Source organism: Girardinichthys multiradiatus, chromosome 3 (assembly GCF_021462225.1).
Source record: "Girardinichthys multiradiatus isolate DD_20200921_A chromosome 3, DD_fGirMul_XY1, whole genome shotgun sequence".
Lineage (NCBI taxonomy): Eukaryota > Metazoa > Chordata > Actinopteri > Cyprinodontiformes > Goodeidae > Girardinichthys > Girardinichthys multiradiatus.
The window spans coordinates 19,199,263-19,226,936 of NC_061796.1; the positions used below are offsets into that span (position 1 = coordinate 19,199,263).

At 39.1% G+C, this 27,674-nt stretch overlaps 1 protein-coding gene and 1 long non-coding RNA gene across 10 annotated transcripts in view; one reads left to right on the forward strand and one right to left on the reverse strand.

Moving 5' to 3' along the window:
* rims2a (regulating synaptic membrane exocytosis 2a) overlaps positions 1-27,674 on the forward strand; it is a 201,449-nt gene that overhangs the window by 76,737 nt on the left and 97,038 nt on the right. For all 8 annotated transcript variants that reach the window (XM_047360424.1, XM_047360415.1, XM_047360417.1 and 5 more), the window contains one exon: positions 26,708-27,657. In XM_047360424.1, coding sequence (XP_047216380.1) covers positions 26,708-27,657 — 950 coding nt within the window. The remainder of the gene's footprint in view (positions 1-26,707; positions 27,658-27,674) is intronic.
* Positions 1,410-13,640, reverse strand: LOC124865395. Of its 2 annotated transcripts, none has more exons than XR_007037571.1 (3): positions 13,598-13,640; positions 5,821-5,921; positions 1,410-1,690 (listed from the first exon to the last, which is right to left on the reverse strand). It is a non-coding gene; the product is annotated as an uncharacterized LOC124865395 (long non-coding RNA). The 2 variants fall into 2 exon arrangements; XR_007037572.1 differs by having other exon boundaries at positions 13,577-13,619.

Consider the following 27,674-nt stretch of genomic DNA (forward strand, 5'->3'; position numbering starts at 1 on the left):
TATGACTAATTAGTTGCATCTTTTGATTCCACATGATTCAACACTTTTTTTTGTTTGTCTACTGTTTTTATTTCTTTGACCAGTAACATATAGCTCACATCTGCACAACAACAGAACTTGGTAAATCAGATCTGTGTGTCATCTGCGACTCTCTGCTTAGCCTGGGCTGTTTGAACGTTAGTCTCTCTCCCTATCTCTCAAATTCTTCTTACCCAGGCAGAAACCTTCTAATGGGCTGTGCCTTTTCTGATCCAGTCTCCATGTATTATGCATGTGTGCATCAGCAGAGGTCCTAATGGGGTGTGGGGATCTGTTCTTAGAAAGTCTGAATGGTTTAGATTTGAGTGTTCACTACATATAAGCTACAACCAAATTTGCCTCTGTCCTGTTGTACACACACATACACACACCATTGCTCTGTTAGCCATTGCTGCAGCACTTTGAATACTCATCTTAAATGCCTACACACAAAATTGGACTGTTTGTGTCATATTGAGGTGGTAATTTGTAGGACCAACTTGCAGACAAGAGTGTGGGAGCCGCACGGAAATTGGGCCATGAGATGGTCATGACAAACAGTAGGATCCGGTGGCAAGCAATGAAAACCAGAGAGTTGAAATACTGAGGTAGGGTGGAGAAATGACCAATGAACTACAGGAGCTAATCAGATGAAATGTGGGGCACCTGGTGGCAGGGAGCATGCAGAGAAACTGAAGAAGGGAGGTTAATGAACACAGATGAGCAGGAATTCAGACACTGAAAGAAATCTAACAGAACTCTAAATGTGCATGAATACTAGAAATTCGTAAACAATAGGATGAACTAAAATAACACCAACTAAATAGCACAAACAAGGAAGTGCAGAGAAACTAACAAAAAGTAAACTCAAAAGTCAAACACCTAACAGTTGAATCACGGTGATTGTTTGACATTACTGTGTTTGGTACAACAAGATGTTTTCATGAGTTTTTAGCGCACATTTAAAACCTCTCGCACATGAGCCAATCATAAATTAATAAATCTCAGCTTCGATGCAAAATATTAACTGTGCTTCATATCTTGCATGTAATATAAAACCATCATATTACATGCAAGATATGAAGCACAGTCTTGCATGTAATATAACACCATTATGCCTGATGTTCAATGGTTGGAAACATATCTTACAATCTTGAGTTTGATTCGTGAGACTCAGTATTTTACTAACTTTATCTTGTTTGCAAGACTTATATTGTATACAGTACAAGTACTACTTGTAAACTTGTACTACACTTTTACTACTTGCACATTACCTGTAAACTTGTACAGTACAGAAAAAAAACTTGTGTATTTGGAGCATAAACTTGTTAGCATTTCTTTAATATAACCAATTATAGAAATACAAAACTACACATTAACGTGATCACACTCTGAGAAGCACTTTGTAGGTACCCATCACTGTATCAACCTGTCATGTAAACACATTTACCATTCTGAGTTTTGCCTTAGAACTCCATTGCTCTCCACTGATGTAAAGCATTGTGTAATTGCGAATAATAGAGGTTAGCAGGGAAGAAACAAAATTTAAAACAAAAGTATTGGGAAGAGACAAGGACATCCCAGCATAGGTTACCATGGAGACTGAGATGAATCCAAGGAAGATGCAGTGGACTGCGGCTCGCCAAACCTCTGCAGCTCCCATATTCATATTCTTATGACATATAATTAGAGGAGAGAGGAGGAGGAAACAAGAGTAAAGGGAAAAAAAATGAGACAAAGAAGAAGGAATTAGATTCCAGATATATAAACAGCTGGACCCAGGAACTTTGCTACTTTTCTTCCCTTGACTCCTTTACTCTGGGCACTATATTAACATGTCCTCTAGGAACAAAACAGTTACTGTTTTTAAGGATTGCCATGAAAAAAAAGGAAGAAGATTTGTCTTGCAATCAGAAAGTTGTGAGTTCGATTCCAGCTTCCTCCTGGTACATTTCAATGTGCCCCTGGGCAAGACACTTAACCTCAATGTGCCTACCTTGAAGTGTATGAATGTGTGCGCATTTGTGATTGCCATTGGGTGAATGTGGCCGTAGTCTAAAGTTCTTTGAGTGGTCTGTATAACTGGAAAAGCACTATGTAAGTTTTGTCCCTTTACCATTTATAAGGAAAAATCTGTTTTTTTTAAATTCTCCATTAAATATAATAACTGAGATGCTTCCATGTAGACACAAGCAGGAAATCACTGAAAGTAAAGTAGGGAAATTTCATCCAACAAACCCAGACAGCATTAATTGTAACTGTAATATTGACCTTGCAACTATGCAAGGGAGGCTTTTGGAGATGTTTTTGTCTTTACTACACGCAGAAGGAAACATCAGGAGTAGTCATCTATTTTGCATCCAACTGCCACTAGTAGCCCAGTGGCTAAACCTAAACATGTTAATGGTTTGCCAGAGGTATGTGGTCTTCAGAAGGGTCATGTTTGTCAGATTTCTTAGACCACCAGCATTCAAGCTAATGCAACTGCTTATATTTGACAGGAAAGACAAAATAATAGTAAGACACCGAAGGAAGTTGACATGCCTCTAATTTATTAGACGTCTCAATATAGCAAATAAACTTGGACACAACTTCTTGCGAACCATCACAATAAAAGCCTTAAGGAAAATGTACTGGGCTTTTAAACTTCATATGACATATTTTAAGCTTGATCAAACACTTTGCAATTTACTCAGGTAACAACAAAACAGTTGATGTCTTAACTTTGTAAATTGCTGCTTGTAAAAATACTACAAACAATCTTAATGCTAGGTGCACTATGGGTGATGCAATGAAGACAGAAATTAGGATGTTAGACATAAACAGAGATATATAAAACTTGGTTAGATTCCTTGGCCTTACAGAATTCTCTTTATATTATTAGAATTAGTATCACATTGTTGAAAATGATATGCTTATTTAGCAAATCTGGAAACTATTTTTAATTCCCTGAAACAAAAAGACTAAACCTTAAACCTGATATATGTAATACAGACAGCATTCTTTGTGTGGTGATGACGGTCAGTATGTGACTATGTGAAATGATGACTATTACTAACCGTGATGAAATTACAGACAGTAATCATGATACATTTTCATACTGTTATTATATTTATGTATTATAATAGTGTTTAAAGTTTGTAGTTAAATATTGTCATACTTTACTGTGGAATCTGTTTGCCTTTACCTTGTTTCAAACCCTTCTTTCTCATGGATTGTGCGTAAATTTTATGCTCTAGCAATGATCTGGCGTACTTTCCCACAGTTACATATTAAAACCTTGTGGATGCAAAATCAAGCTGACTAAGCTGCTCCCCTGTTGCTACTGAGAGTTAAATGCCTGGCTAAAGGGTCCCTTAGCTGAAGCAGTTTAGGGAGAGTAGAACATTTTACTCCTTATTTCTGCCTGCATTTTCACAGCCAGCCTCAAGGCCTCCACCTCATCTTTTTTCATATCTTTGAACTGCTTATGAAGTAATGTCTTGAGGATTTAGGTATGCGTTGCCAAACTGAGACTGTAATCGGTAGTTCTTTACCAGCCCTCACCTCTGCTCAACACCCCTTTCAACCTGGCCTACGTTCAGCACCCCCTTGGTGTTTATACCTGGTTGGTGGTGAAACTCAGCAGCTGTAATTAAGCCAGCCCATTATTGGTTTTGTCCTCACCAGGGGAGATGTGCGCAGTAAGGTAGGAGGCTCTGGTTTATTGCTTGGGTGTCTAAGAGAGGTATTGTTATGACTGCATGTGTGGGAGAGAGAGAGACAGAGAGAGAGAGACAGAAGTAAGAGAGATGTATAAATGGACAAAGAATCCAAAACGTAGAAAAGATAAAGAAAGGAAGAAACAGATGAACTTATATGCTTTAGTTCTCACATCAAATTACATTAGAACTTCAGACTACAAGACAACAGAATTAGAGAGTGGGAGTTTAAGGTAAAATATTCCTTTAAACTCCCACTGAATTTTGTTTTCAGCCCATTTACTCTTATACTCCTTAATACAATCAAGTGCAACCAATTGCTTTTAGAAGTCACCTAATTAGCAAATAGAGTGCACCTGTGTGTAATTTAACCCAGTGTAAATATAGCTGTTCTGTAAAGGTTTGTTGGAGAACATAAACAGCATCATGCAGAGGAAGCTTATTTCAGTCGCTTGTATCCGGTATCTCGTTCTTTTGGTCATGACCGAAGTTCATGACAATAGGGGAGAGTAGCAACATATACCGACTGGTCGTGTCTTGCTTACCACAACAGACCAGCGTAGGTTCCGCATTACAGTGGCGGCTGCACGGATTTGTCTGTTAATCTCCAGCTCCATTCTGCCCTTGCTTGTAAACAAGACCCTAGAATTCTTGAACTGCCCCACTTGAGGCGGGAACTCTCCTCCAAATATAAAATATTTTAGTAGCTTACTCATCTTTCAGAATGACCTAGTCAATATCCAGACCTGAATCCAATTAACAAATCTGTGGGATTACTTAAAAATTGCTGCTTAGGCTCTGTCTGGCTGAATTTGAGCCATTTTGCAAAGCATTTTATTTTTTGACAAGTCTCTAGATGTGTAAAGCTGGTAGATACAAACTCCAAAAGACATGCAGCTGTGATTGCAGCAAAAAGTGGTTCTATGATATTTCAACTTAGGGAGGCTGAATAGAAATAGACTCCACTCTTTTCAGATTTTTTGTTGTAAAAACTTTGAAATCTATATATTGTTTCCTTTCACTTTACCATCATGCCCTATTAATGCCCTAATGCTGGTCTATCACAGAAATGACCAATGAAAAACTCAAATTCAAATGGTGTGAATAAATGTACAAGACATGTACAAGACACTGTAAGAGCATGGGATGTTGTTGCAGGTAGCATTCTCCAGACAAGCTGTTCTCAGCAGCGAGGCAGGGTAGAGATGACGCAGAAATTCATGAAGGAAAACAACCAGTTTGACCATGAGCATTAACATTAAGGTTCCTTTGATGCTAATAAAACAACAATGGTTTCCTTAGAGGTTTATTAGGCATGTGTATAGAAGAATAAGTGTCCGACCTTAAATCCTAACATAATATTAAAGTTTAAGTTACAGTAGCCACAGTGTCTTCCCAGTAAAACAACCTTTCAATTTCCTTATTAGAGACCTCTTCCAGCACTGCCCCGGGTGCCTAACATCTTCTTTTTCCACTTAGACACAAATTCAAGAGAAGCCGGCACAGTAAATGTGACGTTCAACTCTTCGTTGTATGTATCCTTGTGAGGATCCTTCGTGAGAGTCCAAGTGGCTCCATTTGTAGGCAATTTGTGTTTGAAGCCAGTCTCTGGAAGGCCTATTTTCCTCTTAAAAAGCCTCCTTTCTGTTACTCAAACAGATGTCTGATGTCATATTGCTTTTTAAATAACCAAGGAAGAAAAGAAAGTATGGACTTGTGCCCCATGGATAGTGTGTTGCTTTGAATCATTTTCCATCAAGTGTGTTGTTATTTCTCAGTGTCAGTGCTCATTAAATGTTTTACAGTAGTGTTACATTTTCTTTGCCTTTCCTGTCACCGTTTATTGTTAGCATGAGGCCTGTGGCTTGTCAGAAGATTACTTGCATTCATTGCTGAATTGTTCTTAAGCAATTACATTATACAAATGTATTGTGTTTGTTCTAAAAGCTGTTCCAAATAATCACTCACAGACTCAAATTTTTTTTATCTCACATTTTTCATCCTCCAATTTTCCTATTTGTGAATATAGTTCACAACGGCTAGCTTCAGTGTGCCAATAAGCAAATAATTAATCAAATAATTAAAACATTGTAATACACACCCTGGCCAGACAGTCATAAACGACCCATCCATCCATCGTGTATACTTCCTAGTCCTTGCAGGGTATCTCCAGCTGTCATCGGACGAGTGGTGGGGTATGCCCTGGACAGATCACAGAGCAACACAAAGACACACAGGTCACAAACCTATTCCTAAGGGCAAGTTTTGGGGGTCAAAACCTTAACCTTGCATTCATGTTTTTGGACAATGGGAGGAAACCGTACATGGAGAAAACATGCAGACTCCATGCAGAGAGACCCCAGGCTGGAATTCAAACCCAGGGACTTGTTGCTGCAAGGAAAGCAGTGCTCCACCGTGCAGCACAACTGACACTCATATATATGTGATGTATTTTAAATATTAATTTTATTATTATTTATATACAGTTGAGCCCAAAATTATTAATATTCCTGACAGATTTACATTTAAAAATTATTCAATTTAATTTAAACTAAGAAGTTACCAAGAAGATCCCCTTCTCAGCATTTAGTGGAACAAGCTTTTTTGCTATTACAGCAATCAAACTTTTCTTATGCTAGTTTACCAGCTTTTCATGTTACCACCAGGGATGTCATAATGCTATAATTTATTACTCAATATCGATACTTAGAAAAGTACTCGATACCATTTTGCATATCTTGCAACCTTTTCAAAAGCACAGGGTTTGTTCTAATAACAAGAAGATAATACTATCAATCAATATACTACAACATTTTCATTGAATTAATTGGGTCAAAGCCAATAAGTAGAAATGTAACACCTATTTAGAAATAAAATGTAATTTAAAACCTTTTTCTTTTCTGGACTGCAAAGCAGTAGACACTAAAACACTTAGACAAAGTACTTATATCCTTTATCGAAGTATGTACCTTGAATTAAGTTGTGCAATATTTTCTATTTATTATCATTGCTTATCTTTAGTGTATGTCTGTGTACCTTAGTTTGCCTGTGACTTGCTGCTGATCCACGTAGATTTTCCTACAGAGGGACATGTAAAGGATTATTCTATTCTAAAATTGTGTTTTATGTGTAAACATAGATGTGGTTACAAAAAGGCTTTACAGTGAAGGCAAGGATCTGATCCGTGCAAATGTATTAATAAGCAGCCCTGTTCAATTTCATTCTCTGGTAATCTTTCTTTGGTGATCAAATATAGTCAGCAGGGTATGTTGATATGAGTTCTGACTAGTTTCTACTGTTATTGTTACTTTGAATTTACAGCGTGTCCGGCTGAGTTAGTGATTTTGAAACTCATTGTTTCCCGTCTATGAAGAGACTGTCTGAACATGTTAAAACTTAAACAGGTTAAGACTGAATTCTCAGCAGAGGCAGTTTGTAGTTAAACTTTTCTTTTCCTTTTCAATACAACACTGCCTTGCAATACTATGAATATCATCAAATTATGTGGCATTACAACCACACAAGTCCAATGTATCTTTTTGAGATTGTATGTGATACGCTGCCACAAAGTAATGCATAATTGTAAAGTGGAATTGATAAGACACAGGGTATTCAAATTTTTTAACAAATAAATCTGTGACAGGTGGATTTGGATTAGGCCCCCACCTACCTCAGTACTTTGTAGAACCACCCTTTGGTACTTTTACAGCTGCAAGTCTTATTACATCAATATTTACTTTGAACATCTACAGTTCTAAATGTTTGCCTATTCTTCTTTGCATAAAAGCTCAGTTACTCACACTGAACATCAATTTTGACATCTTGCCAGAGATTCTGAAATGGATTTAGGTCTGGACCTTGATTCAGCCATTTTAATGCACACATATTATTTAATCTAAACTATTCCCTCATAGCTCTGGGTGTACATCCAAGGTCCCTATCCTAGTGGAAAATTAACTTCATTCTCAGTCTTTTTTTTGCATCTAACAGGTAGCTCTGTAGTTTGCCCATTTCATGTTCCTACAACTATGTCCAGCTTCTCTGATCCTGCTGATGAAAGTATCCCCACAGTATGTGTGGTTTATTTCACCTACAAAGCAGGACATTTCCAAACTTCCAAATTGCAACAAACAATTAGGTCTGTAGAGAGGATCATTAGGTTTGACCTTCCCTCCATCACTCCATCTAGGACTTGTACAGGTCTAGGGTCAAGAAAAGGGCAGCTAATATCTCTGCAGACCCCACACATCCTGGACATAAACCTTTACCCTTAGGGAGGCGCTATAGAACACAAATGGCAAAAACCAGCTACCACAGAGACAGTTTATTTCTCTCTGTTGAACAGAATGAACAATTTACAGCCAGATTATTGATCTGATGGAGACATCTAAGCATTTGCACTATCACACCTGCCTTCTATCTTAATATACATCGAAAAGAAAAGAAAAAAGAAACATGCTCACTTGTACATACTGTTCCTGGTCCTTATTTATTTATGTACAGTGTGGTTGTTGTTTGAACTTATGCTGATATATGATGCGAGTGACGGAAACCTAAATCAAATTTCTTGTTTGTGCACACAAACTTGGCCAATAAAGTTGAATCTGAATAAGCCATGACCATGTGTCACCATAGGTGCACTGTGTTCAGAGTGATGTGCAGCGTTAGTTTTCTGGCTTCTTTAGCATTTTGCATATAGGCGAAAAGATCAGTCTCATCTGATCAAACCACCTTTTTCTACATTTGTTTTCTTTTGTTTGAGGTGTTCCCTACTTGGTTTGACTCCAGATTAAACACATGACTTCTTATTGCTGTCTTCCCCCTATAGGTCTCTTCTTTCCACTCTTATTCTCCATTTAGTTTGCTGTTGTCATTATCAGTCTTATATCCAGGGCATGTTCAAGTAATTTTGTAGCAATAACAGTATTTTACTAATTCTCTAATTCTAACTAATTCTCAATGAGATTGTTTCCATTCTTCCATACCAACATTTGGCATCTTGTGCTTCTTCATTGTCTCACTGCCTGTGTACAATTAACGTCTGGCTCATTTGTGTTGCAAATGAGTCAGATCCGATGATGCTCAACAACATGCCAGGGCTTCTCCTGCCACAGAGCATAGAGAAGAACCCAGTTAAGAAATTGTAAAAAGACACTTTCTTTGGAATGCAGATGCTGAGTTAGCATAAACATAAGCTGAAGCAATGGGCAAATCATTCTGACCATGAATGACATGTTAATACATATGCTTATATTTATATTTATTATTTTCATTTCTAACAAACCACACTGGAGGCATGATGTTCAAGTGTTTCAGCATCTAGTGTTCAACTTCTTTAGTTTGCTGTTTGGTATAAAGAAAGACTTGTGTAATATTCATTCTATTCTTTGTGTTTACTACTCCGTTAGGTTTCAGGAAAGCAGTTGATATGTTCTCCAGGGACAGCTAAGACCTGGAAAAAGCTGACTTTGAAGATATTTTTCTCTTTTACTCAGCTGGACTTTCTTTCAATTATGTAAATGAACTCTCTTGCTCCTTTACCATTTGCCACCCTCTCCTTGCTCTCTGGATTATCCAGCATTTTTCTTCCATCACTATGTTAACCACATTTGTCTGCCATTTATACAACTATTAGTAAAGTTAATTGGCTCTTTGTCCTTTAGTTTTTACTTTTGCGCTGCAGAAAATCAAAAATGTAGATCAGTGTCTCTCTTGAAACAGAGCCTTCAGCTGCTGTCACTCCTTTTCCTACCTTGCGATGTATTTAGAGATATTTAAAATCGTGTGTTACATGGGTCTAAACGTGACAAAATGAAACGCGTTTTGTGAAACTCTAAATTGTAGAATTCCCAGAATTATCTGTGGCAAGACTAGAAAACTGGTGTTCTCTGATGTTGATTCTCTTAATTCAATCTGACTGAGATTAAGATATTTTTTAAGTGTTTTACTGTGTTCTTCTGTGAGCACCACCACAAGGTTAAATAAATACTGGCTGAATAAATTATACATGAGTTGTGCTACCATCAGTTGGGGCTTCTCTTAGGTAAAAATGGGTAAAAAATAGGTAAAAATACCTTTTTCTCTAGAATTGCGCCGCTCAAGGTGGCAGGAGGTTGGAGTAGCTCTGTTACTTTTGATTCTGATTTATTCTTTTTTGGGAACTATTCCTCTTGTGGTGGATACAGTTGATTTTTTTTGGACTACTGTCCACTCCGGTGTCGGATGCTGTGCAGCTTGGAGGATTTTTCTTGATACTTTCTATTTTTGGACATTTGTTATGATGCATTGCCATGGCAACGGGGTTGTTTCTTACAACCGGGAGCAGCTGATTAATATCTCAAAAGCTCAAATAATACTTCAACTACAACCCCAAATCCCTGATGAGTTGAAAAGGAGACGCCGTGGATGCAGAGCAGGAGCTAAGAGAAGAGAGAGAAGGAGGAAGTTCAAACCATCTCTTCCGTCGATTATGATGGGCAATGTGAGATCGTTGGGAAACAAGTTGGATGAACTCCAAGCCCTACAAAGGACCCAGCCAGAGTACCGGGCATGCAGTATCATGTGTTTTACTGAGACATGGCTGCAGGATCATATCCCCGACTCCAGCGTCTCTCTGCCGGGCTTTTTAACCATACGAGCAGACAGAGACTTAAAGAGGAGCGGCAAATGTAAAGGAGGTGGACTGGCAGTATTTGTGAACAACAGATGTTGTCATCCAGGACATGTTACTGTGAAGTGTCATATCTGCAGTCCAGATATTGAACTGTTGGCAGTAAGTTTTCGTCCATATTATTTACCCAGAGAGTTCACCAGTGTTATTTTGGCAACAGTTTACGTTCCACCTTCCGCTGTTGCCGACACTGCATGTGATGCCATCAGCTCAGTTGTTGCTAAGCTACAGACACAAAACCCCAATGCTTTTGTGGCAATTTCTGGTGATTTTAACCATGCTTCACTCTCTGCTACACTTCCAACGTTTCAACAGTTTGTCAGCTGCTCTACCAGAGAAAACAAAACATTGGATTTGTTTTATGCAAATGTCAAGGACTCATACATCTCTACAGCAAGACCTCCGCTAGGCAAATGAGATCACAATATTGTTTTTCTCTGCTCGAAATATAAGCCCCTTGTTCAGAGGCAACCTGTAATAAAGAGGACTGTGAGAAAATGGTCACAGGAAGCTGAAGAAGCTCTGCAAGGTTGCTTTGAGGCTACAGACTGGGACGCACTGTGCCAGCCACATGGAGAGGACATCAATGCCATGATTGAGTGTGTAACCGACTATATAAACTTCTGTGTGGATAACATCATCCCCACCAGAACCGTGAGATGCTTCCCCAATAACAAACCTTGGATCACCAGTGACCTGAAGGACCTGCTTAACAAGAAAAAAAGAGCCTTCAGAGAGGGAGACAGATAATTATTGAGGAGTTTACAGAAGCAACTTAAAGTCAAGATAAGAGACAGCAAGGAGGTGTACAAGAAGAAGCTGGAGAGCAAGCTCCAGCAAAACAATATCAGAGATGTGTGGACAGGGATGAAGAAGATCACAGGCTTCAAGCAGAAGGATGATCAGACCGATGGACGTCTGGACAGAGCCAATGAACTGAACTTATTCTTCAATAGGTTCAGTTCAGAAAGAAGCTCAGCATACTCCTCTCCTGCTCACAGCCAAACAGACATCCCACCCTCCTTTGACCCACAGGACCCACAGCTGTCCAGTAACACCTCACATTTTTTATCTTCCACCTCAGCCCTAGACCCTTCTACATGTTTGCCATCAACCATATCAGAAGATGCTGATGCTTCCTTTGCTTCCCCCTTCCACCTGTGTGTCTCAAGAAGTCAAGTGAAGAGACAACTGGAGAGACTGAATAGGAATAAGGCTGCAGGTCCAGATCATGTCAGCCCTAGAGTCCTGAAGGCCTGTGCAGAGCAGCTCTGTGGGATTCTGCAGCACCTCTTCAACCTTAGCCTGGCCCAGAAGAAGGTTCCAGTGTTGACCTCCTGTCTTGTTCCGGTACCAAAGAAAACTCACCCATCAGTCCTCAATGACTATAGACTTGTTGCCCTGACATCTCACATCATGAAGGTCCTAGAGAGACTCCTGTTGGCCCACCTGAGTAAGCAAACAGTAAACCATCAGGACGCCCTTCAGTTTGCTTATCACTGTGGAGTTGGAGTTGAAGATGCCATCATACACCTGCTTCAACAAACCCACTGTCATCTGGACAAAGCCAGCAGCACTGTGAGGATCATGTTCTTTGATTTCTTCAGTGCATTTAATACAATCCAACCTGATTTGCTTTGTCAGAAACTCCAGAAGACTCAGGTGGAGGCCTCAACAATCTCCTGGATTAAAGACTACCTGACAAACAGACCACAGTTTGTGAGACTGAAGGGTTGTGAGTCTAACCAGGTAGCCAGCAGCACAGGAGCACCACAGGGGACTGTACTCTCACCATTCCTTTTCACTCTGTACACCTCAGACGTCCAGTACAAGACAGACTCCTGTCATCTGCAGAAATACTCGGATGATTCTGCAGTCGTGGGGTGGATCAGAGATGGACAAGAAGCTGTGTACAGGAAGGTGGTGGACCACTTTGTGGCATGGTGTCGAAACAATCATCTCATGTTGAATGTGACTAAAACAAAGGAGATGATTGTAGATTTTAAGAGAAACAGGAATAAGTCAAACACTATTTCTATCATGGGAGAAGAAGTGGAGGTGGTGGAGGAGTATAAATATCTCGGTGTTCACCTGGACAAGTGGAGTGGAGATGCAACTGTGAAGCCATCTACAAGAAGGGACAGAGCAGACTGTACTTCTTGAGGAAGCTTAGGTCCTTTGGTGTTTGCAGCAAGATGCCGCATATCTTCTATAAGTCTGTTGTGGAAAGTGTGATCTCTTCTGCCACCATCTGCTGGGGAAGCAGCATCAGAACCAGGGACTTAAAAAAACTGAACAAGCTGATAAAAAAGGCTGGCTCTGTTCTGGGGACTCCTCTGGAACCTCTGGAGATCATTGTGGAAAGACGGATTCTTCATAAAATGAAGAACATTATGGAGAACTCTGAGCATCCTCTTCATGAGACTGTTGTACAACAACAGAGTGTCTTCAGTCAGAGGCTTCTTCAGATCTGCTGTAAGACGGAGCGCTACAGGAGATCCTTCCTGCCCACAGCCATCAGCATCTACAATGGCTCTTTGAAGAAACCTACATAATAGGAGCTATAACAACATTTAATTTCCCTTTGGGATTAATAAAGTATTTTTGAATTGAATTGAATTATGGGTTATGGCATGTTAAGTAAGTGTTCGTTTGCATTTAGTTTCTCTAACTGCTTATGGAAGTTAATTGCACAAATGCGCCGATAAGTTCGTCCGCTGCCCCAGCAGCCGGCAAGAGACGGCAAGCTCAATTCGATCCCGAGAGAAGAACTGACTCCCGGCACATTGTTTACAAAATCCCGCTGGGTTTCCCCAATGGGTGGAAGTTAACCAGTTATAATTCAGTCAGATGAAATCTAATATTAATGTTTGGTTTATTTATTATTATAATAATAATTATTGTTATTATGCTCTGCAAATAAACTGATTTAAACTTTGTTCCTAAAGTTAATATGTAAGTGTTTAAGTTGTTGAAAGCTTTATCAATAAATTAAAGAAATGGTATTTGTCATCAATGTATTTTATCTAGTGTTAGATTTATATCTATGAACACAAACAATATTTTCAACATTTTAAATGGCTGAATAATGAACAAGATCATAAAACAATAACATTTTAAATCAAAACAGCATCATAAGCCATCACCAATATGCAAAAGGTGAAATAAAAACCGTGTAGTTATTTACAGTTAAGGCAGCGTTATTAACCTTCAGGGTCCATTTGTTCGGCTTCACAGCTCTGCACTTCACGTTAACACGGTTGCTAGGCAACAGAAGTTACGCCGCGGTAAGGGCAAGAGAAACGCAGACCGACGTAACACCGGCGGCACACTATGCTAATCTGGCATGTTTAGCTATTAGCTGCAGGTAGCATTAGTGTTACTGTTTGACCATCATTTGTTTACATGACACTTCTTCTAGATGCTCATTTGACTTGGCGATTGACATCCGCCAAGCTCATGTATGCTGCACTGCTCCAGCTCAACATGCCGTAAAGGAAGTTTAACCTGATGTGAAACGTAAATCGATGAATCTGTGTTTGATTAATCTGTGGCTATCCTCAAGGACCCGGATGTGTGACACACAAAACGGAATTTTGGAACTGAAATTGAATTACAGACCTGAAAGTGAAAGTAAACAAACTGAATTTTTAATACAACGAAATACATTTTAACAGTAAATGAATTCAGTTTCAAACCATAAAATTCTGTTTCAGTTTAGTGAAATTCATTTTCAAACCAATGCATTTAATGTCAAATTACACAAATACAAATTCAATCAGAGCAATTCAAATTCAGTTTCTGATGGCACAAGTTTCTTCCCATAGTTTTTCTTCATCAGATGAATAGGAAGCTTTTACTTATCATAGCAGAACCACATATAGACAATAGTACAGTCGGGACAATGTGAAAATGCAACATAGATTTTTAAACTTAAGCTGGAATTATATATTCCGGTTTTATTCTTTATAGTACCTGGTCAACGATGAGCTCAGTTTTCTCTAATTGCCAGGTATGAAGTATACAAAGGATTTCATGCATCAACATAGTACAGACAACATACCAGTAATAGTGAAAAATTCATTGTGTGGTGGAACTGTATCAAGTATCATAAACTCTGATGCTTTTGAGGGTTTTCGATTTCAAATCTATTTATACTGTCTAATCCAGAACCACATATTTTATTTGGCTTTATAGTTACAGAGATGCAGGAAGTCTTGAATTATCATTTAAAATTCTAAAACAATGTGAGGCATGAAAAATTGAAGTATATATTAAAAAAAGCTTCACTTAGATCTAAGCTATTGGCTACCTGTAATTTAGAAAAAAAAAAAACTGCAGTCATATTCAATAAATTAGAATATGTGTTCCTATGAGGCTCATTTGTCAGATTAAAAGTACCTTTTGAAAATAACAACCTTTAAGAAGGTATGAAAATACTTTTCATTAAGCTCACATTTCTGTGTTAAAATATAAATTTTTTGGTCTGATGTAATATTCTAACTTTAAATGTTTTGTTTTCATTAGCTGCAAGCAGAAAATCCTCATAATTAACAGAAATAAAGGCTTGAAAACATCAGAGAATCAGAATCAGAATCAGAATCAGAAAAGCTTTATTGCCAAGTACGTTTTTGGACATACAAGGAATTTGTTTTGGCGTAGTCGGTGCAATACAGTACAAATTAAACAGTATAAACATATCTACAATATAATATAAATATATGTGCACAGTTTTAAGTGAGTGAGAGTAAATATAGAGCAGTATAAGATGCAAGAGCAAAACAACAGTGCAGGTGATCATTGTGCAAGTAAAGCAGGAGTCCATGCTGAGCGTTAATGTAACGCATAGAGTTACAGGTTACAGGTGTCCTGTCAGCAAAAAAAGGGGGGGTGTGGTGGAAAGGGAGAGTGTCATGGTGGTTTCCGGGCTTTGTTAACAAGGCTGGTGGCAGATGGGAAAAAACTGTTCTTGTGGCGTGAGATTTTGGTCCGGATGGACCACAGCCTCCTGCCAGAGGGGAGAGTTTCAAAGAGTCTGTGACCGGGGTGGGAGGGATCAGCCAGAATCTTCCCTGCCCGCTTCAGGGTCCTGGAGGTGTACAGTTCCTGGAGCGACAGTAGACTGCAGCCAATCACCTTCTCAGCAGACTGAATGACACGCTGCAGCCTGCCCTTATCCTTGGCTGTAGCAGCGGCGACAACATCAATCTGTGTCTAATTGATCTATATCATTTTTTTCACTTACTGAATTGAGTAACTGAATTGAACAAACTATTCAATAATATTCTTATTTATTTAATATGACCGTCTATTTGTTTGCTGGTCATCTTCAAGCCAAAATTTATCGTGGATAGGCGAAAATTAAAAAGAATATAGAATTATCATACATATTGTGAAACTCCTAAACTTCTATAATTGTTTGTCAGTCATTTTCTACTGCTTATTCCATAGTGGGTCACAGGGGAGCTGGTGCCTATCTCCAGCAGTCTATGGGCAAGAGGCAGGGTACACCCTGGACAGGTCACCAGTCCATCGCAGGGCAACACACATACAACCATGCACAAACCTAAGGGCAATTTAGAGTGACCAATTAACCTAACTGGCATGTCTTTGGACTGTGGGAGGAAGCCAGAATACCCAGTGAGAACCCACACATGCACAGGGAGAACATGCAAACTCCATGCAGAAAGACCCCCAGCTGGGAATCGAACCCAGGACCTTCTTGCTGCAAGGCAACAGTGCTACCAACTGCACCACCGTGCAACCCTTCTACAATTGTTTGTTTACACCTAAATAAAAAAAAAGAAAAATAAATTACATCCTGTACATCCTGACGTAACACACCGAGACTGAAGCCCATGTTTATTAATGATATTTTCTAGTCCAGGTATTTTTGACAAGCTCCTGCAGAAACAGTCCTGCAGGGAGCTTCATCTATGTTGGAGTTATTTCAGGAACATTGGCTGATTATTGGTGATAAAGGTTAGGATCATGTTCATGTTGGAGCCATATAAACAATGCTCCAGTGTAAACAAATATGTTACACCCTCTACCCATTAACAGTGATTTTTTTTTTTCTGAAAGTAGTAAGTCTCCAATGGACACACCCATTTACACTTTTGGCCTTGTTGTATATTTGGTGAAGAGACAGCTTGGTGCTGTGCCACATAGGATTGTGCTGCGACAATCTTATTTGATGATTATAACAGACTCAAAGGACATAAGAGAAAATAGAGGGGGCATGTATGTGTGTATGATTTAGATGTGGAAGGTAATGATGGGACAGATGTGAAGAGCCCAGGTCAGTTTGAACTGCTAATGAATTCACAAAATAGCCATTGATTAGTCCAGAGAAGTTAATTTGGGCTCACTGGAATAAAAAATGCATACATTGCAGAACCAAGAATAAATGCATGTGTGGAGTTTGGGTCTATGCAAAATTACATGTATGTCTGAGACAGAAATAAAATGGGAATTCAATAATATGTTCTCTTTAGAGAACATATTATTGACAAGCACTGAGCATTACATATGCAACCCAATAACAGCAAGAAAAAACATTTGCCTTTCAGTTCTTTAATGTTAACTTTGAAAATATTTCTGTTCTATTTGTGTTTAAATTGATCAGTTTCACTCCATTTACACAATGTGCCATTAAAGTTGCACAGCATTCATTTAGAGAGCTATTTGGTAAAGTTTTGTTTTAGAAAGTGTTTAGAAGGTGACTACAGTGAATCAACAGGGATGTATCACTTAGTCATACTCCATGGCAGTCATGTCTCACGAGTAATTAGCCAACAACAGAGGATTTAGGAAGCAAGAGTCAGGAATGATGTAATCAAAACCTACCATGGAAAAGACTCTTACTTGCTGATCTATTTATAACCACTTACTAGTATGCATACAGCTGATTAATTTCTCAAGTTTCAGTTTAAAATCAAGTTCCACTTGGGGGCCCCAGGCCAGCAGAGGGCCCTAAGCAACTTTCAAAGTATGCTTATACCTTGGTCTGGCCCTGTTTGTATTCATGAGTTTAGCAAGGAAATCATCTACACAGACGGTCAGTTTTACTAATGCTGTTAAGAGCTGTTGTTTTAACCAAAGTAGTTACCCACACCACATTCATCTATAGTTGAGAACCTACCCTATGCCTTTACTTGTAAAGTAAATGATATTGTGAACATATGTAAACGTAAGACCTCAGTTGTACATGGCTTCACAATGCTGCTCAGAAATTGCCAGTGCTGTCTGCCTGTTTTCTGCTCCAAATAGGTGATTGCTTTATTATTTTCCTGCTGCGTTTAGCATTTTTTTCTGCTAGCTGGTCTTGGCAGCATGATAAAAAAATGTACACATGCTCTGCTTCTCTAACCTTTTTTTGTAGGGAGGGGAGGAGCAAGCCGCAATGTAACAGTAATGACTTGTAGCTAATCTAATGGCATATTCTGCTGGGGCTTGGCCTACATAGCGTACTAGCGGTGCCTCTTCTTAAAAAAGAAGCCTTATAGGCTTTGCAGTATGCATACTACAGTATATAAAGCATGAAGCAGATCAAAATTAAGTGAACACACAAAGCACTACGTTTTGTGTTTACAGACATAATAGCATATGACCAGCTCTCTGTTTATTGCTTCACTTTTCATAGAGCATTAATAAAATGCGTGTTTGACTGTCATCATTTAGTGTGAATAGAATTGTACTTGCTGACAGTGTGTAATCTGTAAAGACAGAGCATGACATCTGCACTTTCTGGGGTTGTGATTTAAATCTTTTCCATTACGAATGATCTTTACGGAGATTGTGCAACATAATGTTTTTTTCTTCTCTCTTCAAACTTTGGGAATTATTTATTTTTTGCAACAGTCTTGTGTTTGTGAAAGTCATTTGCTTGAATAGTAATTTAGTAATGGCTTAGATTTCTGCATATTGTTAATTGAAATGTTAAAATGGAACTTATCAATGCTTTCTCAGGTTACAGCCAAAATGTCAATGCTTCTTCTTCTTCTGGACTTTGGGACCTCCTAACACACAAATATGCTTTGATCTAAATCTTTCCATAGTAGCCCTGGCTGTATGTTTAGTGCTGTTATCCTTATCTTCGCTTGTAAAACACACTTATATGGTCAGTTTTTAAATTTGTTTTGCTATTTAATTTTTAATCATTATTTAATTTGATCAAATATGCACTTCCAAGAAAGGATTTTCTGAATTATATGTTTGTGTTTTTTGGGCAACGATGGAACACATTAAAGCTGTTTCTGTGGAAGAGTGGGGCAAACTGGCTGAAAATAATTAAATTATGAAAGATCTGCAGCAATCCTTTTGAGCAAGGTTGGGATAAAAAGCATATAGCTTGGTTGATGCATTTCATTAAGAAGCTACAAGAAGTTAAGCTGCATGTAAATACCTGTTTATCTGCCTATAAAGCCACCACTGATCACATTTAAATCTCTCCAGTGTTTAAGGTTCTCAACTGTTGCTGTTGATAACTGAGGGCAAACCAGATAGGTCTTAATAGGTCCACTGCCATATATACACTGTTTGGGCTTAAATTCTTCCTCTATTTTCTTTATTTTAGGTCAGTGCTTAAAAATCTGCTCTTTGAATTATTATAAAGCGTATTTATTTATTTATTTATCTCAAGGATCATAGGAAGTCAAGCTCACTAAGTGTGAAGTGATAACTCCTAATTTAGTCACTAACGACTGATGCGGTTGGTGGGAAGTAGAAGAAAGGTCACTGCTCAGTCGGCAGCCAGATGGAGATAATGTGACTGTGGTTTCAAATCAAAAAACCTCTCTCTCTCTTTGCCCCAGAAGCCTTTGGAGCACTATCATAAACTGTGCCATTGATCCTAATCCAGCAGTGTGTTATGTTGTTTTAGATGGCACAGACAGAGACAAAGCAGGTCACATTGCTGCTCTGCTGTGATTTGGATGATGCACATGTACCTTTACTGTCTGCTTCCCGTGGGAATTTAAATAATTTTTAGCGTACCATGGAACAAGGGAGTTGGATGCATTTCTTTCACTTTGAGAAACATGCCAGATACTCCGGAACTGCTTGACTCAGTCTTGTACATTAGAAATCACTGTCGCAGATTTATTTCATCCTCTCTGAATGTTAAGTCATTTGGGCACACTGTTATGTTTCTTTAACGTTCTTTCTTTGCTCCTTTTTTGCTTTGAGCAAAACGGTTTGATTTTACTATGTCAGGGAGGAGAGTATTACTTTTTTTTATGATTTTGGACATCTTTTCATCAGATGTAAAGTAGAAGCGGCCCCATCTGCACGAACAGAGGTGGGTTGCACCTACATGTTGATTGCTTTTGACTTCCTATTTTGAAATGCTTCTTCAGTAGGAACAGAAGCAGAAAGAGCAGTGTCACAAAGTCAGTAAAAGGAAATTTCTGCAAGACATTATCCACTGGTGTGTTTACATTATCCTGGATATTTTTTTTAACATGTGTTTGAGATATGAAATTCAGCTTCAACCTGGTTTTATATTGACTGCAAGACAGCTCTGGATGCATGTGATTTGAACCACACTGGACAGCTTTTGTGAACAGCGTTTTTCTGTGAGGCAGAGATTTAAGCTGAGCTACATGTCCAGATTTAACAGTTTCATCATTCAAGGTTAGATATTGTTCTTGTTTTAGACTTTTATTTACAGTTAAACATAGAATATATAGAAAACTCTTGCTGTATGTTTGTTCAAAAGGCACATTTATTTTGCTGCAGAAAATGCAGTTCTTGTCGGCCAGATACTAATCAGCGAGGATTTGAAAGCTGCTGTAGCTAAGCTCTAATTTGATCGTGGCATTTGGTTCTTACTGCATCACAATGATTATAAATCAGTTAACACGGTAATTGTTAATGTGAGTCCATTTGAGAATGTACATACTCCTTGATGTTTGCAGCTGATAATAAGTTGCGTTAGGCTGCCTGCAGCCAGCAAAGAACCCCCAGATACCCGGGGTGAACATGCAAACTCCATTTAAAATAATTCATTATTAATATTATAGTAATCATGTTTAAACAAATGTTGCCATTTTTCTCCGTGATTGGGTCCACTTGATGGAATTGAGTAGAAGTTCTAAAACAATCAAATTTTCTGCCTTTGTGTTATGAATCTGGTCATTAATAAATTAGATATTTATAATTTATACTGCAGGTTTCTTTTGACTGTACAATCCTAGCTGTTTCTCTACACAGATGCTGGGGAAGTCACATATAGTTAAGTGTCAGCCTTGGAACCTGGCTAAGACTATTGATGTTTCTGATTACTGGCACAAAACAGGAATACAAACTGGGACAGCCTTACACCTGACAGACCCACTTGTCATTACACACCAGCTTATCAGGGATTTTCACCAATTGTTTTTTCTGGTTTGTTGTGAAAAAAATGTATAAAGGTTTTATCATGGCAAGCAGTTTCAGGTCACTAATAATCTTTTTGAGTTGCACTTTTTAATCTTACAAGGCCACAGTGTAATCCCATGATTTTTGTGAACCGTGGATTTAATACAATGTGCTGCTTTCGAAAGGCACTGTACTTACAAAAATGATTATTACTGGAATTACCTGTAGAGCACTGGAAATTTATATCACGACCGGCAGCAAAACATGATGTTGTACTAAATTTTCTGTTGTTATGTCAGATTAAGGCTACAGCAAAATCGAGGACTGCTTCTACTCATACATCAAGAAAACATGCATGATGTAGTGTGCCAAGTACCTTGCATAGTATTTATATACCTTAAACTTCTTCACATGTCATAGTACAAATCCAAACGTGTATGTGTTTTAGTTAGATTTTATGTTTAGAATTATTTGCAGTGTTAGTTGTCAGCCACATATTGTTTTTTGCATTTAGGCTTAAAAGTATAGACAAGAGCACTTTCTTCTACATTTGTTGTATCTCCTACATGACTTGTGGCAAATATTAAAAGGGACTTCTTATGACTTTTTTTTTCAACAATGAGTTCTTTTTTTGCTGTTCTTCCATAAAGGCCAGATTTATGAAGTTCTGTATTAAGAGTTGTCCTCTCCACAAGTTCCTTCACCTGAGCTGTGGATCTCTGCGGCTCCTCCAGATTTACCATGGGCTTCTTGGATTCTTCTCCAAGTATTGCTCTTGTTGTGTGAGCTGTTAGTTTCAATCAGGAGCATGCATTGGTAGGTTTGTAGTTGTGCCGCGGTCTTTCCATTTGAGACGATGAATCGAACAGTGCTGTTTGTGCATAATTGTTATTCAGCAAAATGCTGACAAAATACCTTCAGAGAACAGCTGTATTTCTAATGTTTTCAAATGACGCACAGGTAGACTCTATTTACTTATTCATGCTTGAGCCTGACCGCTATAATATGAAGCTTAATACACAATGTTACATATTTAAAAAAATCATCCATTTATCCACTCATTCATTTTGTATACCTGCTTTTTTTACTCTGTCACTGGAAAAGCAATACCGATCTCAAATCAGTAAAACATTTCAGTAGTAGAGGAGCACAGAGTTATCCAATAATTGATACAGTTATAGTGTCATGGAGAAGAGATGCATCTAAAACTGGCAGGATGGTAGTTCTTGAGGACTGGACTTGGGCACCCTGGTGTAGGTAGAAGTAAATATCATATCACTGTGACAGCTGGAGCAATAGGTGTGTGAGCACCACTGATTGCGTTCTATTTCTTTGCTCTCTTGTACATATTAAATGCTAAATGTTGGCAAAGGAGAGCTGTTAGCTTAATTGCAAGCGGCCACGGACACTTTATGAAAGTCTAAATGTTTGTGTCCAAAAGTAAATTAAATGTTGTTATAGCTATTATGTAGGTTTCTCTAAAGAGCCGTTGTAGATGCTGATGGCTGTGGGCAGGAAGGATCTCCTGTAGCGGTTTGTCTTACAGCAGATCTGAAGAAGCCTCTGACTGAAGAAACTTTGTTGTTGTACAAACGTCTCATGAAGAGAATGCTCAGGGTTCTCCGTCACGTTTTTCATTTTATGAAGAATCCGTCTTTCCACAATGATCTCCAGAGGTTCCAGAGGAGTCCCCAGAACAGAGCCAGCCTTTTTTATCAGCTTGTTGAGCTTTTTTAAGTCCCTGGCTCTGATGCTGCTTCCCCAGCAGATGATGGCAGAAGAGATCACACTTTCCACAACAGACTTATAGAAGATAAGCAGCATCTTGCTGGAAACACTGAAGGTCCTTAGCTTCCTCAAGAAGTACAGTCTGCTCTGTCCCTTCTTGTAGACGGCTTCACAGTTGCATCTCCACTCTAGTCTGTTGTCCTGGTGAACAACGAGGTATTTACTGTCCTCCTCCACCTCTAATTTTTTCTACAGTGATGGAAATAATGTTTGACATATTCTAGTTTCTCCTGGAATCTGCAATCATCAGCTTTGTTTTGAAACCTTTTCAACTTTTTTCTGCATTCAAAGTAGAATCTGAAAATTCACTTTATTTAGCTCAGTTTGTGGTATGGCTGCAGCATCACAATACGAAGGGCTGCTGGGTTGCAATATTTGGTATGCAATAATATTTAGGGGGTCATGCATTAAAACTCCAATTGCCAATGATATCTTTTTTTTACCTTTATTGGATTTTCATGTCTTTTATGGCCACACCTGATTGTGGAGCTCTCGTTTGTTGTTGTTCGTTCTGTGTTATGCTTGTGTGTCCTCATGGTTTGGAAAGGAAATTTTGTCCTACACAGTTGGTAAACTTTGTCCCCTTCCTAGCAGCCCATACTTTAAATGTACAGTCGTTCATCACTCTGTCCCTCCCCAGAGCTGGCACTATGTTTTAATGAGATTATTTAGTATTCAACATAGAAATTCACCTGAGAGAACACAGCAGCATATTTGCCCAGATGTACCTAGCCTCAATGTTAATATCGGTTGTATTGCTAATCCAGTATGGTCAAACTAACCCTCAAGGGTCTGTGATACAGTAGTCAAGGGTCATATCTTCTCATTCCTCTTCAGTGAATCAACCAGTCACACATGGGGATTTCTTACCTTGAGCACAAAGCTAAGTTGGCAGCAGTGATTTATGAAGCCCTTTAAAATTTATGGAAAGTTATCAGGTACAAAATGAAAGGGATGCTTCACAGAGATTTTTCGTTACCGAAATGTCATTATTACTTTAGAGCAAAAAGAGGAAGAAATGTAGGAGAAAAGTGGGTCATGAATAGTTAACTCTGAATAAAGAAATAAATGCAGTATTGGACAATTAGCCTCCTTCAGGCACTCCATCATATCCTTGTGGTTTGCTTTTTGAAAAGGAAGTTGATACCTTTGATGTTTGTGCGTATTAGTATCATTTACACGTTCCAACCATGAATTTATGTTTTTATTTATCCTTAAATGAAAATATGAGGATAAACATATTCAGATCACAGCCTAATTAGCTACACGTACTGTATACCTGAAATTTTAGATGTTTTACCATGTCTTACCCCCCTTTCAAAGAACATATTTATGAACACATGGCACATTATAACGAAAAACAATGTGCTTTGCCTCAATTTTGTTTTACCTGAAATTAAGGAGGGTTTATCCAGTTTTTCTTTTCAGAATTTACTGAACCTAACAGCAGATGGTAAATTAACTAATATACAATATTCACACAATCCAAAAACTGGGTAGAAGTACAGGTCCTTCTCAAAATATTAGCATATTGTGATAAAGTTCATTATTTTCCATAATGTCATGATGAAAATTTAACATTCATATATTTTAGATTAATTGCACACTAACTGAAATATTTCAGGTCTTTTATTGTCTTAATACGGATGATTTTGGCATACAGCTCATGAAAACCCAAAATTCCTATCTCACAAAATTAGCATATTTCATCCAACCAATAAAAGAAAAGTGTTTTTAATACAAAAAACGTCAACCTTCAAATAATCATGTACAGTTATGCACTCAATACTTGGTCGGGAATCCTTTTGCAGAAATGACTGCTTCAATGTGACGTGGCATGGAGGCAATCAGCCTGTGGCACTGATGAGGTCTTATGGAGGCCCAGGATGCTTCGATAGCGGCCTTTAGCTCATCCAGAGTGTTGGGTCTTGAGTCTCTCAACGTTCTCTTCACAATATCCCACAGATTCTCTATGGGGTTCAGGTCAGGAGAGTTGGCAGGCCAATTGAGCACAGTGATACCATGGTCAGTAAACCATTTACCAGTGGTTTTGGCACTGTGAGCAGGTGTCAGGTCGTGCTGAAAAATGAAATCTTCATCTCCATAAAGCTTTTCAGCAGATGGAAGCATGAAGTGCTCCAAAATCTCCTGATAGCTAGCTGCATTGACCCTGCCATTGATAAAACACAGTGGACCAACACCAGCAGCTGACACGGCACCCCAGACCATCACTGACTGTGGGTACTTGACACTGGACTTCTGGCATTTTGGCATTTCCTTCTCCCCAGTCTTCCTCCAGACTCTGACACCTTGATTTCCGAATGACATGCAGAATTTGCTTTCATCCGAAAAAAGTACTTTGGACCACTGAGCAACAGTCCAGTGCTGCTTCTCTGTAGCCCAGGTCAGGCGCTTCTGCCGCTGTTTCTGGTTCAAAAGTGGCTTGACCTGGGGAATGTGGCACCTGTAGCCCATTTCCTGCACACACTTGTGCACGGTGGCTCTGGATGTTTCTACTCCAGACTCAGTCCACTGCTTCCGCAGGTCCCCCAAGGTCTGGAATCGGCCCTTCTCCACAATCTTCCTCAGGGTCCGGTCACCTCTTCTCGTTGTGCAGCGTTTTCTGCTACACTTTTTTCTTCCCACAGACTTCCCACTGAGGTGCCTTGATACAGCACTCTGGGAACAGCCTATTCGTTCAGAAATTTCTTTCTGTGTCTTACCCTCTTGCTTGAGGGTGTCAATAGTGGCCTTCTGGACAGCAGTCAGGTCGGCAGTCTTACCCATGATTGGGGTTTTGAGTGATGAACCAGGCTGGGAGTTTTAAAGGCCTCAGAAATCTTTTGCAGGTGTTTAGAGTTAACTCGTTGATTCAGATGATTAGGTTCATAGCTCGTTTAGAGACCCTTTTAATGATATGCTAATTTTGTGAGATAGGAATTTTGGGTTTTCATGAGCTGTATGCCAAAATCATCTGTATTAAGACAATAAAAGACCTGAAATATTTCAGTTAGTGTGCAATGAATCTAAAATATATGAATGTTAAATTTTCATCATGAAATTATGGAAAATAATTAACTTTATCACAATATGCTAATATTTTGAGAAGGACCTGTATAAACTTACATTAACCCACCCCTTCTCATGCAACATTATACCCATCACTTCTCCTTCATCAAGAAAACATACTTTCATTTCATACAAATTTTATAATCCAAAACAATTAGAAAGTGACACAGTGTACAGTAAATATAAAAGGTAATACTGACAGTAATAATAATGATAATTATTCAAGTTTGACATATATTTACTTATCAATAAGTTTCTATAATACATTTTATAAATTTAGAATGTTTTTTATAATTTTTGGTAATTATTTTGCTCTTTGATCAGTCTCTTACTTGTTAGACTTTTGTGTCTGCTTTGTTGTTAGTTGGGATTAATTACTGCTGGTAAATAATTTGACTCAAAATAAATCTGTAAATTTGTTGAAATTATCCAACCCAGAGTCCATTTAGTGTTCTGGTCCAAGTCAGTTTGTTTATTCAGTCAGTTTATTTGTTTAATGTATCTCTTACATTAGCAGTGAACTACAAGAAAATGTAAAATTGCAAATTATCTCTTTCTAAAAGTGCCTAACATTAGATTTAATATAATCTGTTTGAAAACTCTTAGTACTAACAAATAAAATAATTTTTTAACTAATTGGATCAATGTATTATACTGAGTAAGACTTCAGGATATTTAACATGTTAAAAAGAAAAGACTAGTGAGCCGCCCCCATGGAACATTTAAAGATTGTTTCACTTGGATTCAGAAACACAGTGGTAATTTTTACAGCTTTAATTTATTCTTTTTCTTTCATTTTTTATAGTGGTGTCAGTGCCAGACAGTCCAGGCTTTCACATTTCTTGACTCCAGCCTATGTAGAGCAGAGCACAATGAGATTAAACTAGATGGACACAGTCAAATGATTCAAGGTTTATTTTATGACCATTTTGTGGAATATCAGTATCATACTCATGAAAGCCTCAGTTTTTTTTAGGTCACTCCTTTTCAGGCTCAGACTATTCATTCACTATAGAGTTATAGAATCAAAAATACAAATGATCAAGTTCAAACTGAACCAACCAGTAAACCTAAGTGTTCCTCTTCCTTTTTCCTACAGGAAACGAAGCCCATCTGCATCCAGGGACCCAAACCAAACATACGACCAAAGGGAGGGGGGCGACCACCCACAGTATGCACCCACAGAAGGCAGCATGCCCAGATCACCGTCAGACTATGGGGATGGGGACCCACGGCGGGTTCCGCAGGGCCCACACCTATTCCCAGATGTCGATGCGATGCGAATGGGCTATCGGGACCGTCGGGGACCTGGCCGCTGGCACTCCCAGGAATATCCACTTGACCAAGAGCTAGATGGACCACCCAGTGACTTTGACATCCAGCGTCAGCGCCAGGAGGAGTTTCAGGCGCGGTATCGCAGCGATCCAAATCTGGCACGCTATCCTGTAAAGCCTCAACCCTATGAAGAGCAAATGAGGATGCATGCTGAAGTGGGCCGGCTGAGGCATGAGCGTCGGCACAGTGATGTCTCCCTAGCGTACACAGAACAGGATGACCCTGGCCCAATTAGACTGTCCCGTCAGCATCTCACCGAGCGCCGGCCGCCTATGGTGGGACAGCGCTCATACTCTGTTGATCGGTCTTCCCCAGGACCCATGGGTCATAGCCTTGGAAGTCACAGAAACTCCAACCGCAGCCCCCCAACACCACATCGGAGTCCTGTGCTTGGTGACCGGTCAGGGGACCTGCGAAGAGGAGATCTAGGTGTTGGAGGGGATTCCATGATGAGGCAGCAACACCACTTGGACCCCAATTTGGCTGTCCAGAAGACCAAGAGGGAGAAGATGGAGAGTATGTTAAGGAATGACTCTCTTAGCTCAGACCAGTCAGAGTCAGTGCGACCCCCACCCCCCAAGCCCCATAAAACCAAAAAGGGTGGAAAGATGAGGCAGGTGTCACTGAGCAGCTCAGAGGAGGAGCTGGCCACAACACCGGAGTACACAAGCTGTGAGGATGTGGAGATTGAGAGTGAGTCAGTCAGTGAAAAAGGTAGGAGTCAGCACACC